The sequence below is a fragment of the Falco naumanni genome, chromosome Z, assembly GCF_017639655.2.
Source record: "Falco naumanni isolate bFalNau1 chromosome Z, bFalNau1.pat, whole genome shotgun sequence".
NCBI lineage: Eukaryota > Metazoa > Chordata > Aves > Falconiformes > Falconidae > Falco > Falco naumanni.
In genome coordinates this window covers 28,384,753-28,412,227 of record NC_054080.1, presented here as the reverse complement: position 1 = coordinate 28,412,227, position 27,475 = coordinate 28,384,753, and the positions used below count along the sequence as shown (strand labels likewise).

Genomic DNA, 27,475 nt, shown 5'->3' with positions numbered 1-27,475 from the left:
ACACCGTGAGCTACAGGCCTCCAGCCGGGCTCTGTGCCACTGAGCACAACCCTCTGAGCTCTGCCACCAGCCAGTTCTCAGTCCACCCCCCCATCCACTCACCTGACCCACACTGCCTGAGCTCACCTGTGAGGGTGTTATGGGAGACAGTGTCAACAGCCTTGCTGAGGTCAAGGTAGACACATCCACTGCTCTCCCTTTTTCTACCCAGCCAGTCATTCCATCACAGAGGGCTATTGGATTGGCATGATTTCCCATTGGTGAATCCATGTTGACTACTCCCAATAACCTTTTCTTCCACATGCTTTGAGATGACCTCCAGGATGACCTGTTCCACCACCTTTCCAGGGATGGAGGTGAGGCTGACCAGATTGTGGTTTCCTGAGTCCTTGTTTGCCCTTTTTGATGATTGGAGTGACACTGGCTTTTCTCTGGAGTCCTCAGGCACCTCTCCTATCCTCCATGACCTTTCAAAGATGAGGCAGAGTGGCTTAGCAATAACATCTGCCAGCTCCTTCGGCACTCTGGGGTGCATCCTGTCGGGGCCCATGGATTTGTGGGTGTCAGGCTTGCTTAAATGATCTCCAACATGATCCTCGTAGAACTAAGGTCTTCCTTCCTCCAGACCTCCTCTCTTGCCTCCAGGGTCTGGGAAACTGGAGGGCCAGTCTTGACAGTAGAGACTGCCTCCTGCCTCTTCCCAGCAGGAGTGAGGGAGGACTGACTCAGATTTGCTCACTTTCTTGGTTGGAATAGGGTATACACAAGACCAGAGGTCCATAGGTAAACAAAGACTTTTATTTCATAGTTACGCTCATTGGTAATAATTGGGTAGCAGAAATGCTTATTACTTGCCATGTGTATACGATTTTATGCCTTGGATTACTTGCTAGAAAAAGGTAAAAGAGTAAGCAAAAAACAGTGAGGGGGGGGAAGAGAAAAAAAAAGAGAGATCACCAGTTCTGGATCCCAGCATTGGGCCTGCTGATGCGGGGGTTGCTTGTAGGAGCGCTCATCCAGAAGTCCATTCTTCTTTTATTCTTGTTCCCCCCCTAAAACGGCATTTGCGTTCCTCTTTTATTCTTATCCTTCAGTATAGACCACCTCTTATTAAAATCAGCCTTGCTTGCCCTGTACATTAGCATGCGTGCTCCTTACAGGCATAGGGGGGCAAGTCTTCTTGGTCTTGAATTGAGTCTGCGCTTGCAATGTCCCCCTGCCACATTTATCTTTCCCCCGGTTACTGCAGATTCCGGCTGACTCTGCTGCTTCTTGGGCCCTTATTCACCCATTGGCAGGTTGCTCCCTCTTACCAGTCTTTAGTTTATACAAAGTAATGTTTTGTTTGGTCTTGTAAGTGTTTGAGACCTTACTCAGACAGGCTGAGGGGATCTCCACCCCCTGTCCCGGTTATGAGTTTCATGTGCTTTTGTTTGCAGCTGCCAAGCTTTCCTTGGTGTTAGATTGGTTGTTTTTCCAGTTAGTCTCCTACATCTTCTCTGTATCCTTTGTCACCAGGGCACCCACCCCATTCAGCCGTGGGCCCACATTTTCCCCGGTCATTCTTTTTGTACTGATGTACTTGAAGAAGCTCTTTTTGTTGTCCTTGAGCTCCCTCGCCAGATTTAATTCCAAGTGGACCTTAGCTTTCCTTGTTGCTTCCCTGTGTGTTCTGACAACATTCCCATATTCTTCCCAAGTGGCCTATTCCTTTTTCATATCCCATAAATTTCCTTTTGTTTGAGGTTTGCCAGAAGCTCATTGGTTATCTGTGCAGTTCTCCTGCTCCCACCACTTGATTTCTTAATGGAAATCAATCTTAATGCATTGATCTTGAGCTTGTAGGAAGTGATGCTTGAACATTAGCCAGCTCTGTTGGACACCCCCACCCCCGTTCTAGAGCCCTAACCCATGGGATTCTTCCTGGTAGGTTCTTGAAAGGGCCAGGTTAGCTCTCCTGAAGTCCAGGGTTGCAATCCTACTTATTGCCCTGCTCCTTCCACATGAGGCCCTGAACTCCACCATCTCATGGTTACTGCAGCCAAGGCTTCCCCCAGCCTTCAAACCCCCAACTAGTCCTCCATTGTGAGTACAAGGTCTAGCAGCATGCCTCACCTCGTTGGTCCCTCCACCACCTGCATCAAAAAGTTATCATCAGTGCTTTTCAGGAACCTCCTGGACTGTGTGAGCCTAGCTGTATTGTCTTTTCAGCAGATACCAGGGAGGTTGAAGTCCTCGATGAAAACCAGGGCCTGTGATTGTGAGGCTGCCTCCAGGTGTCTGTAGAAGGCCTCATCAGCTTCCTCTTCCTGATCAGGTGGCCTGTAGCAAGGACCCACAACAGTGTCCTCCATGTTGGCCTGCCTCTTAATTCTTGCCCATAAACTCTTGACTCCTTCTGCGGCCGCCTTCAGGTGAGTAGGGAGAACTCAATACGTTCCAGCTGCTCCCTCACATAAAGAGCACTTCCACCACCTCTCCTTGCTGGCCTGTCTCTCATAAAATGTACGTAGCCATCCATGACAGCATTCGGGACATGTGAGCCATTGTGTGTCTCTAATTACAATGAGATCATGGCACACAGATCTCTGATTCTTCCTGTTTATTCCCCATGCTGCATGTGCCTGGCTACCAGCATTTCAGAGAGGTGGCTGCACGCAGATGTTTCCTGGGAGGGATGCAAGAGGATCCACCATGGTAATGCACACCCTTGAGGTGGCTGGCCTTCTGGTACTTGTCTTGGGACATGTATCGTTGCTCTGGTTGGCCTGACTTATTCCCCAGTTGGATTTGATGGCATGGGCATTGCCACATTGGGCCCTCCCCCCCCCGAGTCCTTGAGTTTAAAGGTCACCTCACCAAGCTGGCCAGCCCACTGCCAGAGATTCCCTTTTCTAGACAGATGGTTCCCATCTATCCCTTACAGGGCTATAGTCAAAGAATGTCACATCGTGAGGGGAAGCCAAACCCCTCACAATGGCACCACCTGCAAAGCTGGAAGTTGATGTACATTACATGTCCATTTCTGGCTGCCTCTCTTACTGGTAAAATGGAAAAATTACCTAACTTGGGCACCAAAATTTGTCACCTGTGACCCATGGCTGTTGGCCAAAGTTCTAACTTTTTAATGTCAGCCAAGATTTTCAGAATGAATAAAACCTAACATTAGTGATGAACAAGAGCAACCAGGATTCTGGTATTTTAAAATGTGCCATATATCTCACAAGTGTATGATAACTAATTGTTTAAATAGTTTTATTGTGCTGAAGAAGAAGGTATTGTAGATTTTATACATATCTCCCCTGTTACTCATATATCTTTTTGTCTGAACAGGTAAAGGAAATAAAAGAAATGTGAAGTTAAGATGTCCTTCTTCATAAGTCAAACATGGGTTATGTTTGCCTGCGGGAGCCAAAACAGACAGTAGAGTTACTGGAAGTCTTGTATTTAAAGGTTTTTCTGCCCCTGCAGTTTGTGGAGAAGGAAGTTAATCATCATTTGAACTACCTAAATTTGGAAAACAACTTTGCCAACCTTGGATAGATCCAATTTCATATCCTTTTCCCTACAAATACTGTATTTTTTGTCAGTAATGCCATTTATTTGGGCACTGAGTCTAAAATTCGTATGTGGGGGTGGAGCTGGAAATCCTATTTTCATATGTCATCCTTCTAGGCCCACTGGTGTATAGTTGAGTAGCATTTTCCAGGCAAGAATGTTTGATTAGCTCTACTCTGGAAATGAACAGGCTTAAGTGAATTGGAAATGCTTTACAGACGTGTCCCAGAATCACCCGTCATACTCCGGGGACCAGGGTAAGGCACATTTCTACAGGGAAGTTTTATTTGGAGACTGGAGCTGGCAGTTGTAGAAGGGAGGGGACATGTCCAGAGTAGTTTAGATACTAATCCTGATTATTTGTTTTCCCCTTCATGCTTATTTCTTTTCTGGCTTGCTTTGCTTTACAGACGTTGCAAATGTAACAGAACTAATTGTGGAGTGCAGGTGGGCAGCACAGTGCCACACAGCCCCTCTCCTACCACCCCCCAGGGGGATGGAGAAGACAGTTGCGAGGCTGAAGATGAGAAAAGTTGTGGGTTGAGATAAAAACCAGTTAACAGGTAAAGCGAAAGCTGCATGCACAAACAAAGCAAGATAAGGAGTTTATTCGCTCCTTCCCATCTGCAGGAGGGTGTTCAGCCATCTCCAGGAAGGCAGGGCTCCTGGAGATAACGCATAACGATGCTGCATAGCAGGGATTGCTCAAAGGTGGCTCACTTAAGCTGTCATATTTATGAAATAAAGTGGTTGACTTTTAGTCAGACTACATGGGATGGGAAAGGTATGCAGGAGACTCCTTGTACCCACAACTTCATAGGTAAATGAGTATTGGAAAAGCCACCAGCTAATCACGTGTTAATTGCATAATCAGTGTTCCAAGCTCATGCATCAATGCTTACTGTGTCACTCTGCTCCTTTGTGCAGAGAGCAGATTGAAAATGGAGTTCTTGGTCCATTAATGGCTCAGGTCTTTAACTCCTTTGAAGCCTCTACCAAACTATCACTAGTTTGCTTAAGGGGTTGAGTGTATCCATCACAATGGGTACCTCTCCACAGGCCACAGCTCCTACCAGGAGCCTGGGCTGCTGTAGGATCTCCAAGGGCTGCAACTTCCTTCCAGCACATTCACCTTCTCTGGTGTGGGGTTCTTCCTACTGACTTCTGACATGGGGTTGCACATTTTGTACAAAGTAGTAGGTTGTAGTGTGTTCTTAGCATTTGTTTCTTGTATTGGTTTTGGTTTCTGCTTTTTTTCCCCTACTCTTCCTTTTCCAGTGTGCTCTGGTTTTCTTCCATTTTCTCCTGTAAACTACTCTTATTTTTCCATATGTAACAGACTTCTAGCAAAGAAACTTCAGCTGCTTCTTGATTATCTATCTATGTCCTATATACTCCATATATGTAAACACTTTTCTAGAAAACCTAGTGCCAGTGTAATCACAGGCAATTGTGTTGTACTTACCCTTTTACTTTGTAAAAATTCCACTTAAGACTTGTTCTGCTGAAATACTGGTCTGTTATGTTGTGTTTGGCTACTTGAGTATTAGCGTTGTTGCATTTTGTGATTTGAAGATATGGATCTCTTTCTAGAGATGTTAGACTTCTAGCATATTTTTTTTTATGTTTATAGAATCATTACTTTCATGGATACTAGTTTTGAAAAAGTACAATATTCAACTAGAAGACAGTTTTTCATAAAAAGAGCTATAATAGCTGAATTCATTTATCTGCTTTTAGTATGGGTTTTATATGGCTCAGTTGTTAACTAACACTAAATTCAATCAGAATCAATGACTTAGTTTTCATCAACTCATTATCTTTAATTGAGAAGTGTTGTCTGAAACATATAGAACAAGAAAAGACTGCAACATAAATTTTGTAATGAACTCTGACAAACCTGTTGAATTATTTTCATCTAGTGAAGTTGCTTGTGATTTTACGAAGCTACAATACTGTAAATCTCAGTTGAACTACATCACTTAGGCTGCATCTGTGGGAGGATATTTCCAATTTTAAGCTGGAATGGCTGTTAAGAGTGTCCCAGTTAAGAGTGTCGTACTACATACAATTCAAGGAAAAAAAAATTCTGGTTTGTGGGGGTTTTTGTGTGTGTGCATGTGAGGTAGAATACCAACAATCCTCTCCTTTACCTTTCTCTCAAAATCTTCTGCTAGAAGATTGACCACTTGTAACAAAATTGTAACATAAGCATTTTTCTTATTTTTTTTCTAGCACTCATACCTTTTTTTATTTGATAAGGTTAAGTTATTTTCAAAGTATATTCCCAGATAATAGTAATCCTGTTTACTGACAATAGTTCCCTTTATCTCATTCATCTAATGGTATGCTCCTCTTGAAGAAAATGTGTTTAGGTGGGTTTTTCCAGGGTGTGTATGTGGGATGCGTGTGTCTTGGATAGTGTTTGGATTGACAGGACATTCCAGCATCCTATTCAGGTGTTAAGCAAATGGGAACTGTGGAAGTAATTACAGCAGCGTACTCAGAAATAAGTTGTTCTAAACCAGGAATCCTACACCATGCTTAAAGGTGCATTACAATCACATGACCAAGCAGAGCTAGAAGCTTGCTAGCATTAGAAGTTGTTCCCACACCTGCTGCTGTCCTCACTCCTAGCTACATATTGCTGTTTCTTTCTTTTTTCCAGCGCTTACGTTCATCCAGTACCTTTGTGAACCAGCTCACTAATCTGACAGAAAACTAGCCTAGGTTTAACCCCACTGTGGTGGCCAGGGACAGGAAAAAAGAAAAGAAAGGAATGTCCTGTTTGATGAAAGTGAGCAACTTGCATGGCTCCGCAGTCTCACCAGCAGTGTAGTAGGGCTGTGCTCACAGGTACTCTGAGCAGTAGCTGTGCTACATCTCCTGTTGCCTGTGCTCTGTGAATTCGGCTGCTCACCCAATCACTCCCAGATGTATTTTCTTTTGAATGAACCAGTCTAAAATAGCCATATGTGGTGGGTTGACCTTGACAGGCCACCAAGAGCCCACCAAGCTCCTCTATCACTCCTCCTCCATCAACAAGGCAGGGGGGAAAAATACAGTGAAAAGCACATGGGTCAAGATAAGGACAGGGACATTACTCGCCAGCTACTGTCACTAGCTTTAGGGAAATCAGTTTACTTTATTGCCAATTAAACAGAGTAGGATAATGAGAAATAAGAACAAATCTACAAATACCTATCCCTCTGCCCCTTCTTCCCAGGCTCAACTTCAGTCCCAGCTCCTTTATCATCCCTCTGAGCAGTGCAGAGGGATGGGGAATGGAGGTTGCAGTCGCTTCATAACACTTTATCTGCTGCTCCTTCCTCCTCAGGTCATCCCCTGCTCTATCATGGGATCCCATCCATGGGAGACAGTTCTTCACAAACTGCTCCAGCATGGGTCCTCTTCCAGGGTTCAGTCCTTCAGGAATGGAGTGCTCCAGCATGGGCTCCTCTTCATGGGCTGCAGCTCCTCATAGGAACTTGCTCCAGTGTGGGCTCCGCACAAACTGCAGCTTCCTTCAGCGTACATCCACCTGCTACAGTTTGGGGTCCTCCACAGGCTGCAGGGTGGATATTTGCTCCACTGTGGTCCTCCAGGGGCTGCAGGGGGACAAACTGCTTCACCGTGGTCTTCTCCATGGGCTGCAGATGTATCTCTTCTCCCAGCACATGGAGCATCTCCTCTCCCTCCTTCTCTGACTTTGGTGTCTGCAGAGTTGTTTCTGTCATGTTTTTCTCACGCATGGCTTCCAGCTGCTGTTACTGTTTTGTCATTTCTTAAATACCTTAGTCATGGAGGCACCACCAGTGTTGCTGATGGGCTCAGCTTTGGGCAGCAGTAGATCCATCTTGGAGCCAGCTGAAACTGGCTCTCTCCCACATGGGGGCAGCTTCTGGTGTCTTCATAAGGAAGCCACCCCTGCAGCAGCACCCTTGCTACCAAAACCTTGCCATGTGAAGGCAGTACACCATATTAATAAAGTTCTACACATTGTGACTGGAGAAAAAAAAAAAAAGTGCTTTGCTCTTGTATGTGTATGTACCTTGGTGCATAAGGAATTCAGGGAGCCTGATTCAAAAGTCCTTCTCAGTGAAGGAACATGTGATGAATTTAATTCATAGCTCATATGTAATATGTAATTGAACTTAAATGTTTTAAATTATCTCTCTTTTGCTTTATCCTTGGAGGCTAATCCTCACTCTATAATACAGCTTCCCTTTATTATTTTCTGGTTTTGCATAACAAAGGGAAAAACAAAGGGCATCCTTATTACCTTGTGCCAGATTACTAATTACCAGATAGTGATCTGGATATTAAAATGAAAGTGGAGGCTTCTCATGTGTTTTCCCTTTTAAGCAAGTAATTGGTACCATCCAACTTGTTCATTTTCTCAGAATATAAATTAGCGGTTTGGTAAGATGTCTTCAGTGAAAAGTGTTGTTCTTCCCTGACAAGAGAATTTTACCTGTTTTGATACCTGGTCAAAGCAGAAGGATAACAAGGTGATGTGAATAAAATGTTTTTCAAATGCTATTAAAATGCAGAATGCAAGAACTAACACATGCTCTTTCTGGTCTTCAGACTTCTGAAAACTCTGTGACTCCCACAAGAAGAAAAAGAGATTTGGCACTTTACTGTTTTAATAGGGAGTGTTTTCAAGCAGTTTCATGAGTTTTTCATAATTATGAAAGATTGGATGTACACAAATGAAAAATCAGGTTATAAAAGTGATTTTATGCTTGAAATATTCTGATGTTTTAGTAACACAAGCACATTGATACGGGAGCAGGAAATGATTTTTTTGTGGTAGTCTGCATATTTCTGTTCTGTCAAAAGAAGTACAATCCTCATTCTTAAACAAGTTTATACCTAGTAGTTTACAGTACAATGATGGAGAAAATGAATAAAATTCTTATCTGGAATTGTAAAAATTTGAATTTTGAAAATCTTGGCTTAGAATTCAGAAATTTATTTAATTTCCAGAATTTCCAAGAAGATCAGTTTTAATTTGGTCTGAATCATACCGGCATGTATCTCTAGATTATGTAGTATTCCATCTTTTTCATATACTTCTTTGTCTCACAGCTGAGTGAGAGTGGTATTTGTAATACTTACTTTAGTAAAGAGGAGAAAATACAACTGAAGAGATAGTCCTAGGACAGCTCTACTTGTTAAATAAGCCAGTCTTAACATAGGCTACTTGGTAAGATCGCAGTGCAAGGCAGCAGTTAAAACTTTTTGCATCATTTTTCTTGTACGTTTTCTTCTCTTTTCGCTGGTTAGAAAATTAACTGTCCTAGAAGTTGATCTGACAAAATCAGGTCTGCTTAGGCTTTGAAGTTTGCCCCTTTCAGTCATCTTGGAGGCGCTGAGGACAACAGCTATGGGCAGAGATTGGAGCCTGGGGTGACAGTGATTCTGGCACCTTGAGTTGTGCTTTTTGTGCTTCTGTTGGTTCTTCTGTTTTCCTTATGCATTTCCTGATGTGCACAAAAGAACTCTGAGGCTGATTTTAATTTCTATTTATTCTATAAATTAGGAGAGGATAATAAAATTCTGTTTTGTGTAATGCCTCTATAAATAATATCTTTGTTCTGTCTTTGCATAAACACATGTCATAATCTGTTTTCTTGCATCCTTTTGTTTCTGATTTCCATGACTGCTATTGCTGTATGAGTTGCCTACTAAGTATGATTCAAATGTTTCCTTTACTGTTCAGTGAACAGGGTTTGTTTATGGCTCGGGGTGATAGGGTTTATGATCTCTTTGCAATTCTCACTCCTTATCGCAGTTAGGAACCTGCAAGTCATGTTGTGAACCTGTTGATCTCAAAGAGGAAAAGGCAGAGTGTAAATGACAGCTCTTCATCCTCTTTGTCTTTGTTGTATAAAACTTCAGTTGAATTCAAAAGAAAGCTGTCTAGTAGGTAAAACTCTCCGTACCTGCTGAACTGGCAGAGTGTTCTAAGGATTTTGCTTTATTGATTTTTCTAGGTACAGATAGTCTGTCTTCACATAGTAAGCAGAATTCACTTTCCTGGTAGGACACCCATAAAAACTGCTTCATCTAACAAGGAGCACATACATTGTTAACAGGTCAGCAAAGTCCTTCAAAGTAAGTTTAGATATTCAGCTGTGCAGCTTTTTTCATAAATTGTGTTGCCCTTATAAACCATCCTTTTAAGCACTGCTTAATGTGAACTTTCATTTACTACTTGTTGTCAAATAGGAAATAAGTACACATTGTCCAACTTGAATATATTTGGAAAGCATGCAAAGAGTAAATCCATTTAGAAAGTATTCAATTTCACTGCTGTAATACACACAAGAAAATTAAAGAAGTGCGTAATTCAGTGCATAAATACTGTGCTTCCTCTGATGGAGTGGACAATAGGTTTCTTGTCATGAAATATTTCTTTTAAAAATATGCAGTGTACTTATGCTCAGCAGATCAAATTCTAGAGAAGGTTGTTCATGAAAACAGCAACAAGAGCAATCATATTTTTATTTTTTTCCTTTGGTATCCATATCTGGAAGAGTAGCAGAAGATAAAAATTTGTGAAATCTAAATTAAACCAAGAGGCAAACTGTATTTGACAACTTAAAATTCTCATTTTAAAATAGTATCCTTTACTATTACACCATATCCAGTGTGGATTGCTACCAAAACAGGGGATTCCTTTCAGCCCCAGGTGGATGCTCACACCACTTCTGTTGTGATAGAAGTACAGCACCTGCCTGCTGGCATACTGACCAGTTGATCTGATGGAAATTTAACACATTGCTGCAGTGAGCAGGGAGGAGGATGTCACTTCACAGAGCAAGAGGAGAAAAATACAAGACAGCCTACAATTTACAGTGGATTTGGTATATGGAGAAAATTTTTCATTTTGGAGTAACAGTCCACGGAAGTCTAGTTCAAGGCAACTTCTTCTACTCTAAAAAAACCTCATTAGTTCTGGGGTGACTTATAATCATGTTCTAAGTGTTTTTCTGTAAAACTATGCAAAAAAAAAAAAAAATTGCTTCAAGTTAAGTAAAGAGTTCTCCACAAACAATGTAACAAAGCTTTAAGGAAGAATTTTCTAAAATGGTAAATCTATTATTTAATACAAAAAGTTTGGTAAAAACATGTAACAAAAGTCAGGATGTTTTTTGATACTTAGTTAAAAATAAAAACCAGATCTCTAAATACTGGGTTGCATTTGTTTGACCATACATTGCATTAAAAGTTGTGTAAGCCCTGTGTTTTCTGTGATCATGGTTTCATTGGTGTCCAAACGATGTTAAGCTGTAAAGGAGCTTACCGGAGGAGAATTTTCTTGGCTTTCCCGGCATTTTCTTATCCATTCATTGCCCTGCATGGGTAGTGGAGTTGTAGAAGTAGCCAACAAACCTAACTTGGGAAACAAAGTTTTCATCATCTGCTCACACAATAGAAAGGGAAAATCCTTTGTATCATCTGTCCTTGGTGCCTTTTAGCTTCTCCATATCATGGGGAATGCTAGAACTTGCACGGTTGTAACCCCTCATCCACATCATCTGGCATCAGTTTCTCTGAGATTGGTTTGCTACTTTTAAATGACATAATGAAGTGGTCATATATATATAAATTTTAAAGGTTGAAAGATTTTATTGCCACAGGCTTAGAGAATGCTTGAGGTTGGAAGGGACCTCTGGAGGTCTTCTGGTCCAACACCCTGTTCAGACAAGGCCACCTAAAGCCAAGGGCCCATGACCATGGCCAGGTGGGTCCTGAGTACTTCTAAGGATGGAGACTCTGTGACCTCTCTGGTCAACCCATGCCAGTGCTCAGTCACCATCAAAATGAAAAAGTCTTTCTTGGTACCTGCAGGAAGCCTCCAGTATTTCAATTTGTGCCCATTGACTCTGGTCCTATTATAGTATAGAAGAGAATCACAGAATCATTCAGGTTGGAAAAAAAAACCCTGTAAGATCATTGAGTCCAAGTGTTAACCTAACACTGCCAAGGCCACCACTAAGCCATGGCCCTCAGAACCATATCTACGTATATCTTAAATACCTCCAGGGATGGTAACTCAACTACTTCTCTGGGCAGCTGGTTCCAATGCTTCACCACCCTTTCAGTGAAGAAATTTTTCCTAATATCCAATGTAAATCTCCCCTGGTACAACTTGAGGCTGTTTCATCTTGTTTGTTGCTTGTTGTGTGAGAGAAGAGACTGATCCCCACCTGCCTACAGCCTCCTCTCAGGTCATTCTGGAAAGCGATAACATCTCCCCTCAGTCTCATTTTCTCCAGGCTAAACAACCCCAGTTCCCTCAGCTGCTCCCTACAGGACTCTTCCCTAGACCTCTTACCGGCTTTGTTGCCCTTCTTTGGGCACTCCATCACCTCTGTGTCCCTCTTGAAGCGAGGAGCCCAAAACTGAATCACCAGGGCCAAGTACAGGAGAACAGGGGAACAACCACTTCCATGGTCCTGCTGGCCACCCTGCTGGGGACACAGGCCAGGGTGCTGCTGGCCGCCTGGGCCCCCTGGGCACACTGCTGGCTCCTGCCCAGCTGGCCGTCACCCAGCACCCCCAGGCCCTTTCCCACCAGGCCCTTTCCAGCCGCTCTGCCCCAGCCTGTAGCGCTGCGTGGGGCTGGTGTGACCCAAGGGCAGGACCCAGCACTTCTCCTTGTTGAACCTCATACAGTTGTCCTTGGCCCATCAGTGCAGCCTGTCCAGATCCCTCTGCAGAGCCTTCCTGTCCTCAAGCAGATCAACACTCCCTGCCCGCCCCCCCCCCCCCCCCCCCCCCCCCCAAGCTTGGTGTCATCTGGGTGGCCTCAATTTCCTCAGCCAGATCGTTGACAAAGATATTGAACGAGCTGTCAACTGGCTTCATACCTTTTGCACACTACCTTCAAGTACTTCTATATGTTGAGCTTTTCCTTCTCTAGGCTCAGCTGTCCAAGCTTATTCAGCCTTTCCCCAGAGGAGAGGTGCTCCAGTCCCTTCATGGCTATTCCTTGGACCCTCGCCAGTATGTCCATGTCTCTCTCGTACTGGGAAGCCCAGCACTGGACACAGGACTTGAGGTGTGGTCTCACCAGGGCTGAGTAGAGGAGAAGGATCATCTCTCCTGACCTGCTGGCAATACTTTGGCTAATGCAGCCAAGGACACCATTAGCCTTCTTTGCAGCAAGGGCACATTGATGGCTCATGTTCAGTTTGGTGTCTAGAAGGACCCCCAAGGCCTTTTCTGCCAAGCTGCTTTCAGCTGCTTTTCTCCAGCACGTACTGGTGGCTGCAGTTGTTCCTTCTCAGGTGCAGGACTTTGCACTTTCTCCTCCTTGTTGAACTTCAGGAGGTTGCTGTCAGCCCATTTCTCCAACCTGTCAAAGTCTCTTTGGGTTGCAGCAAGCCCGCATGTCCTATCAGCTATTCCTCCCAGTCCAGTAGCATCACCGTTATACATCTGTGTTTCTGATAACTGTTCTCCCAACCTTTAGATACCTAGCTGTTTTGTGAGATGTTTTTTATTGATGTTGAGACTCAAGAGGTTGTCTAGTTTGACAGCTTCTTGCCAAAAGCTTTTTGTGTTTATCTTTGACCAAAGTGTCATAAGTGGCTATATTTAGCGCGTTAATGAATCCCTAAGCTGATCCCACAACATATTGATTTTTCTGTGTTATTAAGAAGCAAAGTGCTTCAACTTGGAGGCCTAGCTGCAGTTCATATGTTGAACTGGCTATTGTTTATATACCTGATCGTTGCTTAAGCTTAAAGTTTTGTCCAAGATGACATGTGGACTCTCTGCTGTAGCTGAAGACAGAGCTCAAGTAATCCTTGATTTCAATGTATGAGAAACAACAAAAGAGATTAAACTATGATAAATTATCTTTTGTGATAGACTTCATATGAGTCTATAAGCTTTGACCATCTTATTTGTTTTTTTCTTTGAAGGTAGTAGTGGTTGAAGGTGAGATACATGCTTCTGGCTTGTTCACTTGGTAATGTATATAAAATGTTCTAGTGACTAAACTGAAAACAAGAAATTATTACAGTTATTACTTTATGAACTTGTGGTTAATACAAGTAGTTTGGAAAATGATCATTTAATTGCTATTCTTTTAAAAGACTCACTGTTTAATTTGTATCACATCATATTGAAATATTTTTTACTTTACGTTGCATGCCACTTTGAACTGTATTTTGAATTTCAGCTTCTTGGCCACTTTTTTTCCTTTTTTTTTTTTTTTTTTTTCTCTTGTCCTGTTCAGTAAGAATCTTTGTGCTAGTTGCTGTTGGCTGTTTTGTTTTTCTTTACTCCCTTGTTTTATATATTTGTTTTCTCCTGTGTTTGGGTGGGCACGTGATATAAACTACCATGCTTACGTTGCCCAATGTAATTTTCATCTCCCTTTCTCACCTTTTACTCTAGTCTTCGTCATTAATTACATCTTTTTCACTTCACTTCTTCTGTTCCCTTGGGATCTCCTACCCCAAATTGAAAGCAAAACAGTAGTATCAAGATGTCCACATAATGAACTAAGTAACTGTGTAATCTTATTATTGAATCTCCAATGCTCACATTTTTCCCTTGTTATCTGGTATTCTTGTATATTGCATCACATCTAAAATTACATTGAAATCTCTTCAGGATAATGCTGCCCTTGTTTGTTTTCCTTCTTCTCTCCCATGTGTAAAATTTGGTGCAGCGATCTAATCTTAAGTACCAGGTGAATTAAACTTTTATCCATTTCATATCCACCCATCTGGTAAAACTGTAGTAAAAAAAAAGCTTGTGGATGAAATTGGCCCACTTTTTCAGTAGAATGTACAGATGTTAGGCATACATGTATTGATCTTACTACAAATTTAATTTCTTTGCTTTTTTAGATAATTTCAGTTTATTATTCTTTGGGTTTTTTCCTCTTTTTTCTGGTCAGCATTCTAAAAGCCATGAAGCTTCAGGCAGTCGTCAGTAACATTAGGAGGTGTCCTGGTGATTTTTACTATCACCATGCTTAACTCGACAGTGAGAACTGAAAGCTGCTGTAAATAAACTGTTATATTTCAAATGAGGAGGGACTACTAATGATGAGGTTTCTCCATGGCTTTCTTTTATTAATTTGTATACCAGGTAGATATTTTTAACAGGCTTTGTGTAACTAACCTCAGACTTCAGGTGGCTTACAAAGATGCTGAACAGTTACTGTCACATAATTGTACCTTAAAGAGTAAAAGTAACGAAGCTTTCTGGTTTTGTAGTTGTCTCAACTTTTTCATGAATCATATTACACTTGGGGGGGGGGGGTTTAAATGATTTTTAGTTTTCATCATAGTACAGTCTTTCATATGTGTTGCAGCTTTCCATAGTTCACTAGTGAAGACAATTTAAATCACAGAGGTGAGGCCATGTCATTTTATATTAAAAAAAAAAAAAAAAGGAATTAGACTTGTATCATTGCTTGCATGAATGGACAGCTTAGGTATGTTTTGGGCAAGCTGAAAACTAAGGTGAAGTCTAATTTTAGTTGTTTGTGGCTGAATCACTTGTTTCATCCTTCAATGAATAAAATGTGCATGTTTAATGATGATTAATATAATCAGTTTTTTTAATAGTTCAGTGCAAACCTAGCATAATGGCTAAACAACAAGCAGGTTGCTAACATGGTTTCTTAGTCTATGCATAAGCATTTTGTTTCATAAGAGGCCTTTTCGATACATGTGCCCTGAGATGGAAGTGATTTTTCATAAAACCCATGAATTTTAATTGTGTTTCATGTTAGAATCCTTCTTTTCTGTATCATCCTTATAGCAGTATTTTAACTATATCTTCCAGGGGCTGGGAGATAGTTGGTTTGGGTGGGTTTTGCCTATTAATATTTATCTTAAAAGCATTACTCCAGTATTAATTTTAAAGATCTGATTTTTATTATGACTTGAAATTTTTTGCCTGCCAGATTTGGAATGCTCAATAAAAATACTAGTATATGTCTTCAGTAATACACAGTGTGATTTTCTAGCATAGTTGTAAAAACACTTAAAATTTTGAAATTAAAATGTTGCATCAACTAAAATGGGAAAGTAAGAACAGTTAAAGCAATAAGGAGAGTAATAGTTTATGCTGATACAGCCTTGATATATGAAAGGGTAGAAAACTGTTCAACTAATATAGTTCGATCTCAATAGTTCTTGATGCAGTATTTCCAAAAATAATTTCTAAGTATCAGTTTTCTGAAATGGATATAAAAAGTAGCAAGAGTACATAAGAAACAAGTACCTTAATGACATTATGGTGTATTACAGGTTGTATTAGAAGTAAAATGTTCTCCCAGCCTGCAGTATGTGTAAAAATATTTAACAATAGTTGCTAAAATTTACAAACCTTGATTCTTGCCGTGTCAGCATTTGGCTTTTTTTGCTGCTTGTAGAACACATTACAGTAGTGTTTCTGTGTGTAAAATACTCCATGTTTTACATTTTCCATATTGAAGGTTTTTTTCTATTTCTTCCTATCATGTGAAATGTGTTCGAGGGTGCGTTTTGTGTATCAATATGAAATGTGTTGATTTCTGACCCTGTATCGATGGGAGAGGAGGAAAAGGAGGAATCAACAGACTTCATGCAATCTTCACTGGGCTGGGCTAGAGCTTGTGAAAGAATTTACTAATGTATTAAAATGCCTCAACAGGGATTTGCTGAGAACTAATGCTGTAATGTGTTAGTCATCCTTTATCTGCTTCTGTTTTTACAGGTTCTGAAGGATGACTGACGCTGGTTTCAGCGATGCCTCTTGGAGTCTCCAGCACTGTGGATTGATAAGTAACATGCAGATTTAACTGCACAACCTGGGGAGAAAGCATAAGGAGGGCTACTGCTTTTCGGGTCCTTAAGTGGACAGAAGCACGGTGTCATCTATCTGCGAGGGAAAATTCTTCAACAGATTTTTACAGCTAATAATAAAGACGACATAGCATCATCCACCTTCTTGATTTACAGCACATCACCTTCCAAGACAGATGGTCTGTCAGAAGCTGGAGGATGCCTGTGGAGCACATAATAATGAAGTCGTGAATTGATGCTGCTGCTGCTGCTGCTGCCGCCTAATTGTCAGGATCACAGCCGATAGAACTGCCCTGCCCTTTTTCTGCTTGCTTAATCAGGCCAGGAACAGCAGGGTGGACATGGCTGGCCTCGTTAACAACCTGCTAATACTATTTCTTCTTTTTCAAAACATCTGTTTGGGTTTTAGAAGCCCACTTTCTGTCTTTAAGAGGTGGGTTATGTGGGAAGATCTTATGTGTTGAATGCATGCAGTATAAAGTATGAAAAAGCATGTCCTAGATAAAAACATGTGTGGTATTTGTTCAGTTTTGCTCACTTGCTGTAAACTATCTTACTGCAATTTTGAAATGGTGCTCTTGTCACGTTGAAGACAGAAACTCTTGTTTTATCCATAGGTTGCTCTATAAAATGTGAGTTTAGAATGATAAAACAAATTAATAGATTTTTTTAGGTAATGCCACAGATATGTTTGAGACTACACAGGGAGTAAATATATTTCAGCTGCTCAAGTTAGCTTGCAGTATAACATAGTGTTTTAACAAGAAAGTATCAATTAGCTTGAAATGGGGCAATTGTGGAAATCTGGAGGGGATTTGGATGCAAAATTGCATAAGTAAACTTTATTGTGGACAAGGGAAATAGCCTCTTAATTTTCAAAAGAAGTGTTCTATTGTTTGTCCGGTATGTTGGGCACTGGAGTTGTTACCACATCACTTCTATATTTATATATATACATGAGTATACATACTCAAAGTCTGTATCAGTGTCGTAGCATGTTTCAGATGTCTCATCATTTAGTTCTTTACAGTAATCTACATTTTTTTTTACAATTTGCTTATATATTGCATTCAATACAGACTTTGATATTTACATGAAGTTGTAAAACCATTTTACTTCATTACTTATAATGGGAGTTGCTGTAAATGTTGTGATGTTGGAATTAAAAGTTCCCCCGTTACCATTGTGAATGATTAACAGTACTTGACATTTTCTAGTGAATTATTTTTCTATCTGCACGTCATGTACCTCAGATAATTGTTTAGATGAGTTGACAGGTTACATTTTCAGCAATATTTGTCCAAACTAGTCAGCCTGATTGCTCAAAGGAACTACTTCAGTATCTTTGTAACTAAGAGGTTTTCATTGGCTCATGAAGGACTGAAATTTCCAGATCAATCCTGGAGCTATTCAGCATTGTTAAACGTCTTTACTAGTTCTGAAAACCTTTCTATTTAGAAAGACAGAACAAAAATGAGATTTTTTAAAAATCTTTCTCTTTCTTTTTAAAGGTATAAAGATACCACCAGATCTCTTTCCAGTGAATGCCTTGGAAGTGACCAGACAGTGATTTCACTTGGTCTGTCAGATTTTGCATTGGACATTCGCATGCCTGGTGTGACACCTAAGCAGGTGAGAGAAATGTAGTTTTTCTTTTTGCCACTTACTCTTCTTTTTTCTTATAAGCTAGGAAAATAAAGCCTTGCCTACAATATCACTCCCATAAAGTGAACAAAAAAAAAGGGTAACAGGTACATGTATGTCCAAAGAAAAGTAGGAAACAGAAAAATATTCTTAAATGAGAGAAAAATCTTTTTTCGATTAATTTTGTTTGTAAATTCTTGGTTTCATAAACTGAATTGCTGAAGTTGGAGAAATAGGAGTTGTATTAAAGTGAAATATTTACAGCTGTGCTAGTAAGACATACATTTATTTAGAGCTGCAGTTCACACCAAATCTCAGATGATGCTACAGTGACTTTAGTTACTTTAAGTTGAATATTGCTGCAAGTTTAGCAGTTGTTGAGAGGAAACAACCCAAAAGCATTTTATAAGGGTAATCCCTTTGAGTCATTATTTTAAACCCTTAAAATACTACAGGAGAACTACTGTAAACAAGTTACAATGGTATATACTTTTTCAGGTTTGAAGTTGTTTGTCTTCTACTGAGCCAAGTAAGTAAAAACGAAAACAAAAGTAAAGATTTTTAGCATTAGCATTTTTAAGATTCACATAGAAGAGATTCTGCATTCATCTTCACATGTAGTTTCATTAAGCAGGATAAACAATGATTAATGGGGTCTTTTTGAAGTGAGGCAACATGATTTATATATGCCATTAAAAGACCCTACGTCTCTTTTAGAGGTCTGCAGATGCTTGGAAAGAGCAGGATGTTGTGCTGCAGTAGATGATGACTCATTGTTGCAGATAGCACTTTCTAAAAATACTGAAGGGAAATGACATTTTCAGTTATTGAGGAGCACCTCTTTCAAACATGTAGTTTAGAGCAAGTGGTTTCATTCCAGTGAGTGCAAAACAAATACAGTTTCTGCTGGATCTTATTTGTCTGCAACAAAATATTAAACTTTTCTTTTAGGAGTGAAAAATAGTCTCATTTCATCCAGATGCACATTTGAAATTATGTTTCATTTATTTTTACCTGAGGAGCCATTAGTTGAAGAGCCAGGAAACCCATATGAAGGGGTCAGTCACTTCAGATTCCTATTAAAAAAAAAAACCCAACCAAACCCCAACACAAACAACAAAAGGCATGACAATTAATAGAGAGGACATTATACTTTTCATATTTGTGTGTACCTATACCAAACAGCCTTTATGTACACAATAAACTGAAATGCTACAGTCTAGTGTATATTTGGGGGAAGGATGGGGGGAAAACAGCAACAGAAAGCAACTTGCCACATTAATTCCTGAAAAGGTAAGTGAAAATAATCAATAACTAGCCTTACGTATTTTTAAGTCTAGCTTTTATTTTCCTTTCTCAGTCTTGCCTACCCTTCTCATTTCACTTCCTTCTTCCACAGTGTCCCACACTAACTGTACAGGAAATGTGGTTCCCATTTAAGCAACTTAAACACCGATACACTCAGCAAGAAGCAATGGCAGAAAAGACAATCTTCATTTTCTTGCAGTTCACAGAAGGAGATACCCAGCAGGTTCATAGTTCTAGTGCTGTTAGTTCATTTTTGTGGCAGAAAGAACATGAAATGGAAGGATCCTCTTTAGAAAGTAAATTCTTCTGTAATGGCTTCCTTGTACCTCACTATCTTCTTCATGTGCCTCTTGGCCCTAAATGTGGCCAGATGTTTTTAGTGACCCTGGATCTGCTATGAGTTGAAGTTGTCCATGCTGATGTATATATAAGAGCATAAGTTGGCAGTTGAACTCAGTGATCCTTGTGGGTCCCTTCCAATTTGATATTTTCTATGATTGTATGGTATACAGGTTTCTGCTTTCAGGGTCTATCTGCAAGTTTATCTCTACTCATGAAAGGTGCAAAAATAAACCAAAGAGCAAGAATCATAGAATGGTTTGGGTTGGAAGGGACCTAAAACTTCATCTAGTTTCAACACCCCTGCCATGGGCAGGGACACCTGCCTCTAGACCAGGTTGCTCAAGGCCCCATCCAACCTGGCCTTGAACACTCCCAGGGACAGGACATCCACAACTTCTCTGGGTAACCTGTTCCAGGGTCTCACCACCCTCACAGTAAGTAATTTCTTCCTAATATGTACTCCAAATATATCCTCTTTTAGTTTAAAACCATTACCCGCTGTTCGATCGCTACAGGCACTGCTAAACAAGTCTGTCCCCATCTTTCTTTATAAGCCAATGTTAAGTATTGAAAGGCTGCTATAAGGTCTCCCTGAAGCCTTCTCTTCTTCAGGCTGAACACCACCAACCTTCTCAGCCTGTCCTCATAGGAGAGGTGTTCCAGCCCTCCGACCATCTTTGTGGCCCCCCTCTGGACTCGCTCCAACAGGTCCATGTCCTTCTTATGCTGGGGGCTCCAGACTTGACCGCAGCACTCTGGGTGAGGTCTCACGAGAGCAGAGTAGAGGGGCAGAATCACCTCCCTTGACCTGCTGGCCGCACTTCTTTTGATGCAGCCCAGGATTTGGCTGGCTTTCTGGGCTGCAAGCGCACATCGTCAGGCCGTGTTGAGCTTTTTGTCCACCAGCACCCCCAAGTCCTTCTCCTCAGGGCTGCTGTCAATCCATGCTCTGCCCAGCCTGTACTGATACTGGGCGTTGCACCAACCCAGGTGCAGGATCTTGTGCTTGGCCTTGTTGACCTGCATGAGGCTCACTCTGTCTCACCTCTGAAGCCTGTCAAGGTCCCTCTTGGTGGCGTCCCTTCCCTCCAGCATGTCAACCGCATCATACAGCTTGGTGTCATTGGCAAACTTGCTGAGGGTGCACTCGATCTCACTCTCTGTCTCACTGGCAAAGATGTTGAACAGCACCATCTCAGTATGGACTCCTAAGGAATGCCACTCATCACCAGTCTCCACTTGAACGTCGAGGTGTTGACCACAACTTTCTGAGTGTAACCGTTGCAAGTGGTCCACCTGGCAAATCCATGTCTTTCCAGTTAAAGACAAAGTCATGTGGGACCATGTCAAAAGGTTTGCACAAGTCCAGGTAGATAGCATCAGTCACTCTTACCTCATCCATCAACACTGTAACACCATCATAGAAAGCCAGCAAATTTGTCAGGCATGATTTGCCCTTAGTGAAGCCATGTTCATTTTCAGCAATCACCTCCTTATTTTCCATGTCCCTTAACATAGGTTCCAGAAGGATCTACTCCATGATCTGGTCAGGCACCAAGGCAAGAATAACGGGCCTGTAGTTTCCTGGGTCTTCCATATTTCCCTTTTTAAAAATGAAGGTTATGTTTCCCCTTTTCCAGCCCATGAGAACTTCACCAGACTGCCATGACTGCTGAAATATGATGAATAGTGGCTTAGCCACTTCATTTGCCAGTTCCTGCAGGCCTTGCTTATGCATCTCATCAGGTCCCATGGACTTATGCACCTTCACGTTCCTTCGATGGCCTTGAACCCAGTTGCCGCCTGTAGCAGGCAGTTCGTCATTTGCCCAGTCCCTGTCTTTTTGTTCTGCAGCTTGGGCGGTGTGCCTGGAGCACTTGTCAGTGAAGACCAAGGCAAAAAAGTTATTGAGTACCTCAGCCTTCTCTATGTCCTGGTTAACCAGGTGTCCTGTTCCCTTGCAGAGAGGGCCCATGTTTTCCCTAGTCTTTCTTTTATCACTGTCTTACCTATAGAAGCTTTTCTTGTTGCCCTTGATGTCCCTGGCCAGATTTAATTTTACCAGGGCTTTAGCTTTCCTAACTGATCCTGGGCTGCTCAGACAGTTTCTCTGGAGAGGACAAGTGCAATTGCTAAAATGCTTTAAGGGCTTTCTGGAGGTATATCACTATTGTGCCTATGACCAATTGCAGTTCCTGAGTTGTCAAGCATAACAATTTATATGGGAAAGGCAGGAAAAAAAACCCAAGGAGGAGCAGAAATTACTAGAGAATGGAAGAGTACCTTTAGAGCAACACTGGTATGTTCTGTGCTCTCTCTTCTTTGTCATGCATTTTTTTGAAGAGAAAATCTTGTTTCAGCTGGATTGTTACGAATTCTGAATTCGCTGTTTGGCCACAGCTTAGTGCTTTCGGGAGACTTCGCAAACTGAATTCTTCTGGCCTCTTTCTTGCTTTGTGGTATGCACATGACAGCTTTATCTGGAGTCTCAGCTAACTAACAGAAAGGTGTCTAATGGAACTAACCAGTTCTTTGTTTACAGTTTATGACCAGCATGACCTGCAGTAAAGGTACAATCAGAAGGTTCATGTAACATAAGAATTGTTTGGAAGGGCTGGAGTCGTTGGTTATTTAGTCAAAAATATCTCCAAGCTGGAAAAAGAAGGGGAACTTCTGAAATAGTACTGCTGATGAGTTTTTCCATAGCATCACTGTAGACAGTTTTATTTAATTTTATTTTCCAAGGTTCTTGATACTCCAGCTTCCCAGATAATTCTTACTGAAAACAGATACTGAGAGTTAATGTCTTTGGATTCTAAGAAGTCTAACCATCAGCATGTATTCCCTGAAACTGCAATGAATTTTTGGTACTACCAGTAAGGTTGTACCTCGATTATGAGCATTCACATTGTTGTTTTGGAATAATTACTGTAGGAGTTGTTGCATTTTCTTAATGTAGGGGCATTCAGCTAACACACAGGTTAAGCTCTGTAAAATAAGTGCCTGGTTCATGGAGGAAACACATACACATTTCCAAATAGGATAAGGAGGGAGAAGAAACCCCAAACGATTTTGTATCATTTGCATGAGTAATGCCTTAGAATTGTGGAGGCTGTATAATTCTTGGTGGAAGGATTTGCAAATGGCTGGAGCCAAGTCTAATGTCTGGCCTTGTATTAGTAGCTTAGTGGCATAAAAATTCAGTCTTTCTATCTGGTGTTGTCAAGACTGTGGGAACACTGTGGTTGCCAAAAAACCTTGCATCTTTTTTTCCAATTAGTTACTAGACTCATAGTGACTTTGGGGGTTTGGCAGGGTGGGGAGAGGGTCAGGTTGCCTTACATTCTGTAGCTGCAGCTGCCCCGTGGGTGAACATGAGAACCAACCCGTTACACAGCTTAGGAGTGCACTAACTGTGCAGATCTGCCCCTGGGTTGTGCATTCTTTCAACACAAGTACTGAACATGAACATTCATGTGAAACTGTTCCAAGCACTCCTTATGAACAGGGCCACTGAAGTGTATATTCAAGCGTACAAATGTGGAAATCGGCGTGGTAGGATAGTTCTCCAGCCCAGTTAATAAATGTGGTTTATATTTGTTGACGCTTTTGAACAATACTATCTCTTGTAAGTGGGGGGAAAAATATCAGTACTTCCTTTTTTTTTTCTTAATAGTTATTCCAGATACACAGTAGGGAAAAATGCAAGTAAGATATCATGTGAAGAATAATTTTGGTGTGCTGCTGAAGGGTGGAGGACACTAAGAGCTGTGGAGACAAGACTGAAGGGCTTCTTCAGTTTTGAGGGAAATATTCTATAATCATTCTTTATACTTACGATAATTATAAGAAAACTATCCCTCTGCACAGTAAATTAATACTATGTTAGGACTGCTGTATGTTTTACCTTCCAAGAAGGGATGGGATCAGCTCATTTTGAAAACTAAATTTCAGATAAAACACAGTATTACTAAGCAAATTGAAGGTTATTTTGTGAAAACAGCATTATAAACATAGGGTAAATATGTTTACTCTGCCTTTAACACAGTTTTCCTGCTGTGAATATCTGTTGTTGCTACAAATCAAATAAGAAACATTGATAAAAAATTATAGTACAATTAAAACTGTATCTCGGGTAAGTTTTTTCATAGTTTATTTGGATTTTTTAATTAATTACTACTATGTTTGAGGCTGAATAAACCTTTCATTGGTACATTAATTTTGGTACAGCATTGGCTGAGTTCTTAAAATGTACACTTGAAACTTCATAAATATTGACAGAGACACAAAAAAGTGGCAAAAGATGTTATTTGCCGGGGAATTGTTAGTGTGGAGGAGTTCTAGTCTAGTGGATGTTGGAAGATTTTTGTGGGGTTTGGGTTAAAAATAAAGATAAAAATACATAAAATGAGAAGCAGATTTGATTTTTCGGTACCCATGAATTACTGGCACCTCTTCCTGTACTACTGCTACAACAACCAAGTTGAGATCTTGACCTAAGATCCCCCAAGACTTGGTGTGACTCCGGATAAAGTTGTGTGAATGACTTATTACTTGGTGTGAAATTCTGTAAAAAGTAGAATTTAGTTACTTATATGAATCTGGACCCTGGATCAGTGAAAATTAATGACAGAGATTTGTGAGAAGCGATGCAATTATTAGTAATGGCCCTTATTAATAACAAAGATTCTTCCTTTAAAGAAAAGGAAGAGGGGGCAGGAGATGAGAGGGGAAAGTGTGGGGGCTTTCTCTTCCCTCATCCCCAGTATGCTTTGGAAAGGCAGCCTGTTGCACTTTGGAATTCTATTCATCTCATCTTTTCACTTTTTTTAGAAACATCTGAATTGTTGGGCTTGTGCATAGTGGAGCAATCTCACATTTCCCCCCCTGCTTGTTTCTTATTCAAGTTGAAGTCTACATAATAATTTTCTTCTGAGTAAGATCAAATGTTCACCTTCATGCTCGCAGACCTTCTTATGATGAAGTAGAGAAAACAGGACAGAATTATTGTGGATTCTGCAATGTGCCTTTTGTAATGCTTTTAGTGTCATGAATTCCTGTTCTTCATGTGTTTGAACTCTGGAACGTTGCCAATGGCAGATAAGCAACCAAAATCTGTTTTGTTGAATCCAATAATTGTTTTTCATTTGTTCATTTTATCTAATTAGCTAAATACAACCTGGCTAGTAAGTCAGAAACAAAGTTGAAAAGTCCCATCCTTGGGGCTATGCCAGGATGAGTTTTCATGCCAGTAATGGAAAAGACTTCAGAATGACCAGATTGATTGACTACATTATCCATTTGGCCAAGCAATCTCTTCTCTGACTACACCTGATAGCACTTATTTATGGAAAGACCATAAGAGGTAGGATAGCGGAGTAGTAATGCAGAAACTAGAACATACACTCCCTGTTTACAGTAAGAATGAGAAGTTGCTGGCTTGGAGTTTTAGTCCAGACTATCATATTAAACAGATAGTGATAGTTCTGTATTTCATTAATTGGTGGAATAGATTTTTAACTCATAGATGATCTTGGATATGTATTTTTTTTCCAGATACGTTTTGTTCCTTTTAAGAAGTTATTAGAAGCATTTTGAAAAGGGTTGTATTTTGGGTAATTTTGTGGGTTTGTTCCCTTGTTTCTCTGCTTTTGAAAAATACATTTTGATAAGGAAGAAGGGGAGATAAACTTTTTTAAGACAATGTGTGTAATAGGATGGAATAGTAGGAAATGTTAAGGGGTATGAGACTACACCATGAGTAATAAGGAGTGTTTACAATCCAGTGCTTTGCCTGTACTGATACCTATAAGCATGTCATGTTAAAGTAACTGCTGGCCAGGATCTTTCATTTATAAAAGGGAGTCACTTCAGATTACTTTGGAGGACAACCTGAAGATGATTAATGTAAGGCAATACAAACAATTAATAAACAGATGTAAAGTAAAAAACTTTGAATATTCCCTTTCTTCTCCCTGCTCTCCACTACCCTGTTTCTTCTCCAAAGCAGTGGGTCTCATTAGTTACTTTTTTTAATTTTTGTTTTGCTCTTAAAGAAAACTTTGCTCTTTCTTAGGATTAAAGTCCAAAAGGCACATCAGATTACCAAAGAACCTGTCTCTAAACTGTCCAGTGTAGAGTAGATTGGAATTGAAGAGAGATGACAAAGAACATGGAAGAGGGATGTTTAACTAGGACAGTTGCTACTCGTAGATGTGTTATAACATTGACTCAGAGAGACATGACTGAGTTCTGCAACAGCTCAGTTATATGAGTAGCATAATACGATTTTAATACATCTGTAATTTCCAGTTAACACTCTTAATTTAAAAATAAAGCCAAAATTATTAGTACATGTAGACTTCTAATAATTTTTGTAGATGTTATAAAGTTACAAAATCTTAGCCATTGCATCCATGATAGGTCCTAATATTCTTTTCTTAACTAATTTAATGCTTCATTGGGTAAATGATACTTTTTTAATAAAGTAATTATAAATTATTAAAAAAATCAAAGAAAACATGTCATACTTAATTTTAGTCCATGCTGTTTCTAAATTCAATTTGTATTTAAAGATGAAATATCTACTGTTTACTACAGTGTGAAGCATTGCTGCCATCGGATTTCAAAGTTTGGGTATAAGGTTCTAGATGAAGGGTGGTTTCTTTTTTTAAAATCTACTTCTGAACCCAGGTTAAATTGAAAAGGTAGAATATTTCCTTTTCTATTTCTAGAAGGCTTTAGTATGTTCACTCTGTAAATGCATGTAACTGAAGTACACAAAGACATTAATATCAGTTGTATCAGGTGACCGCTGTTAATCCTTCCCAACTTGTAGCAAAACCACCACAAATGATTTCTTATCTGTGCATATCACTGCTTTGTGTAACCACATACTGTTATCACCACTGTACCTGTCCTTACTTCTCAGTTACATTTAATTGTTTACAACTATTTGCAGTGTCTTCTTTTAAATTAGGTTTGAAGCTTTTCATAGCAGGAATTTTATCTTTCTCTGTTTAGTATAGTCCTTATGAAAGTCCTGTCAGATTTTGAGTTCATAGGTGCAGTGAAAGTCCAGTAGCTGACATCTTTCCTTTCTTAAACAGCCTTAAAAACTGAAAAAATATAAAAGGTTTAAAATAGTTAATCAACCTAACAGCCACATTTCTGACCTTATAGCCTCTCTGTTACGTGTAAATAAACCATGGCAATAATTTTTTTTCTTACAATAGTAATCTAAATGTCCTATGTCATTGTTGGCCAAATATATCAGTAAAGCAGATGGTGGGGTTTTTAGATGCTGTTTTTGTAGGATCTGCCTTTCCTCTAGCTGACAAAGATGAGACTGACTTCATTTTTTGTGTAGGTCACATGCCTTAAAAAAAAGTAATTTTTTCTGTTCAAATAATTTACTGACTGGTCTTTCGAAGTACAAGTAATAGCCTTCCTTTCAATAGGATTGCCATATTTAGGTTTTCCTGTTCTCAAGGACTTCATTTTATATTCAAGTTCTTTCATAGTTATCCAAGGTGCTTGTCAATGGAAAACCTGGCATTTGTTTGTGACCATGGCTCTGAATTTACTGTGTTTGCAATTTAAATGGTTCATATTTTGATCCAGGAATACTTCCAAGACTTACATACTGAGCATTTTAAACTCAAATGAAAAGTCTTTCAGGCAACAGTGGCAACTGTAGCACCATGAAGAGGGCATTTTTGATAAATTTTCTGCCTGGAGTGCCCGTTACACTGTGTCTTGTGCAGATTGTTCATCCAGTTGCTCCAGGAACA

The 27,475-nt window shown here is 40.2% G+C and overlaps 1 protein-coding gene across 5 annotated transcripts in view; it reads left to right on the top strand.

The window, feature by feature from the left end:
- Positions 1–27,475, top strand: part of PAM (peptidylglycine alpha-amidating monooxygenase) — a 155,101-nt gene that overhangs the window by 55,534 nt on the left and 72,092 nt on the right. For all 5 annotated transcript variants that reach the window (XM_040579397.1, XM_040579393.1, XM_040579395.1 and 2 more), the window contains exons 2-3: positions 16,300–16,821; positions 17,900–18,020. In XM_040579397.1, coding sequence (XP_040435331.1) covers positions 16,730–16,821; positions 17,900–18,020 — 213 coding nt within the window. In that variant the 5' untranslated portion in view covers positions 16,300–16,729. The remainder of the gene's footprint in view (positions 1–16,299; positions 16,822–17,899; positions 18,021–27,475) is intronic.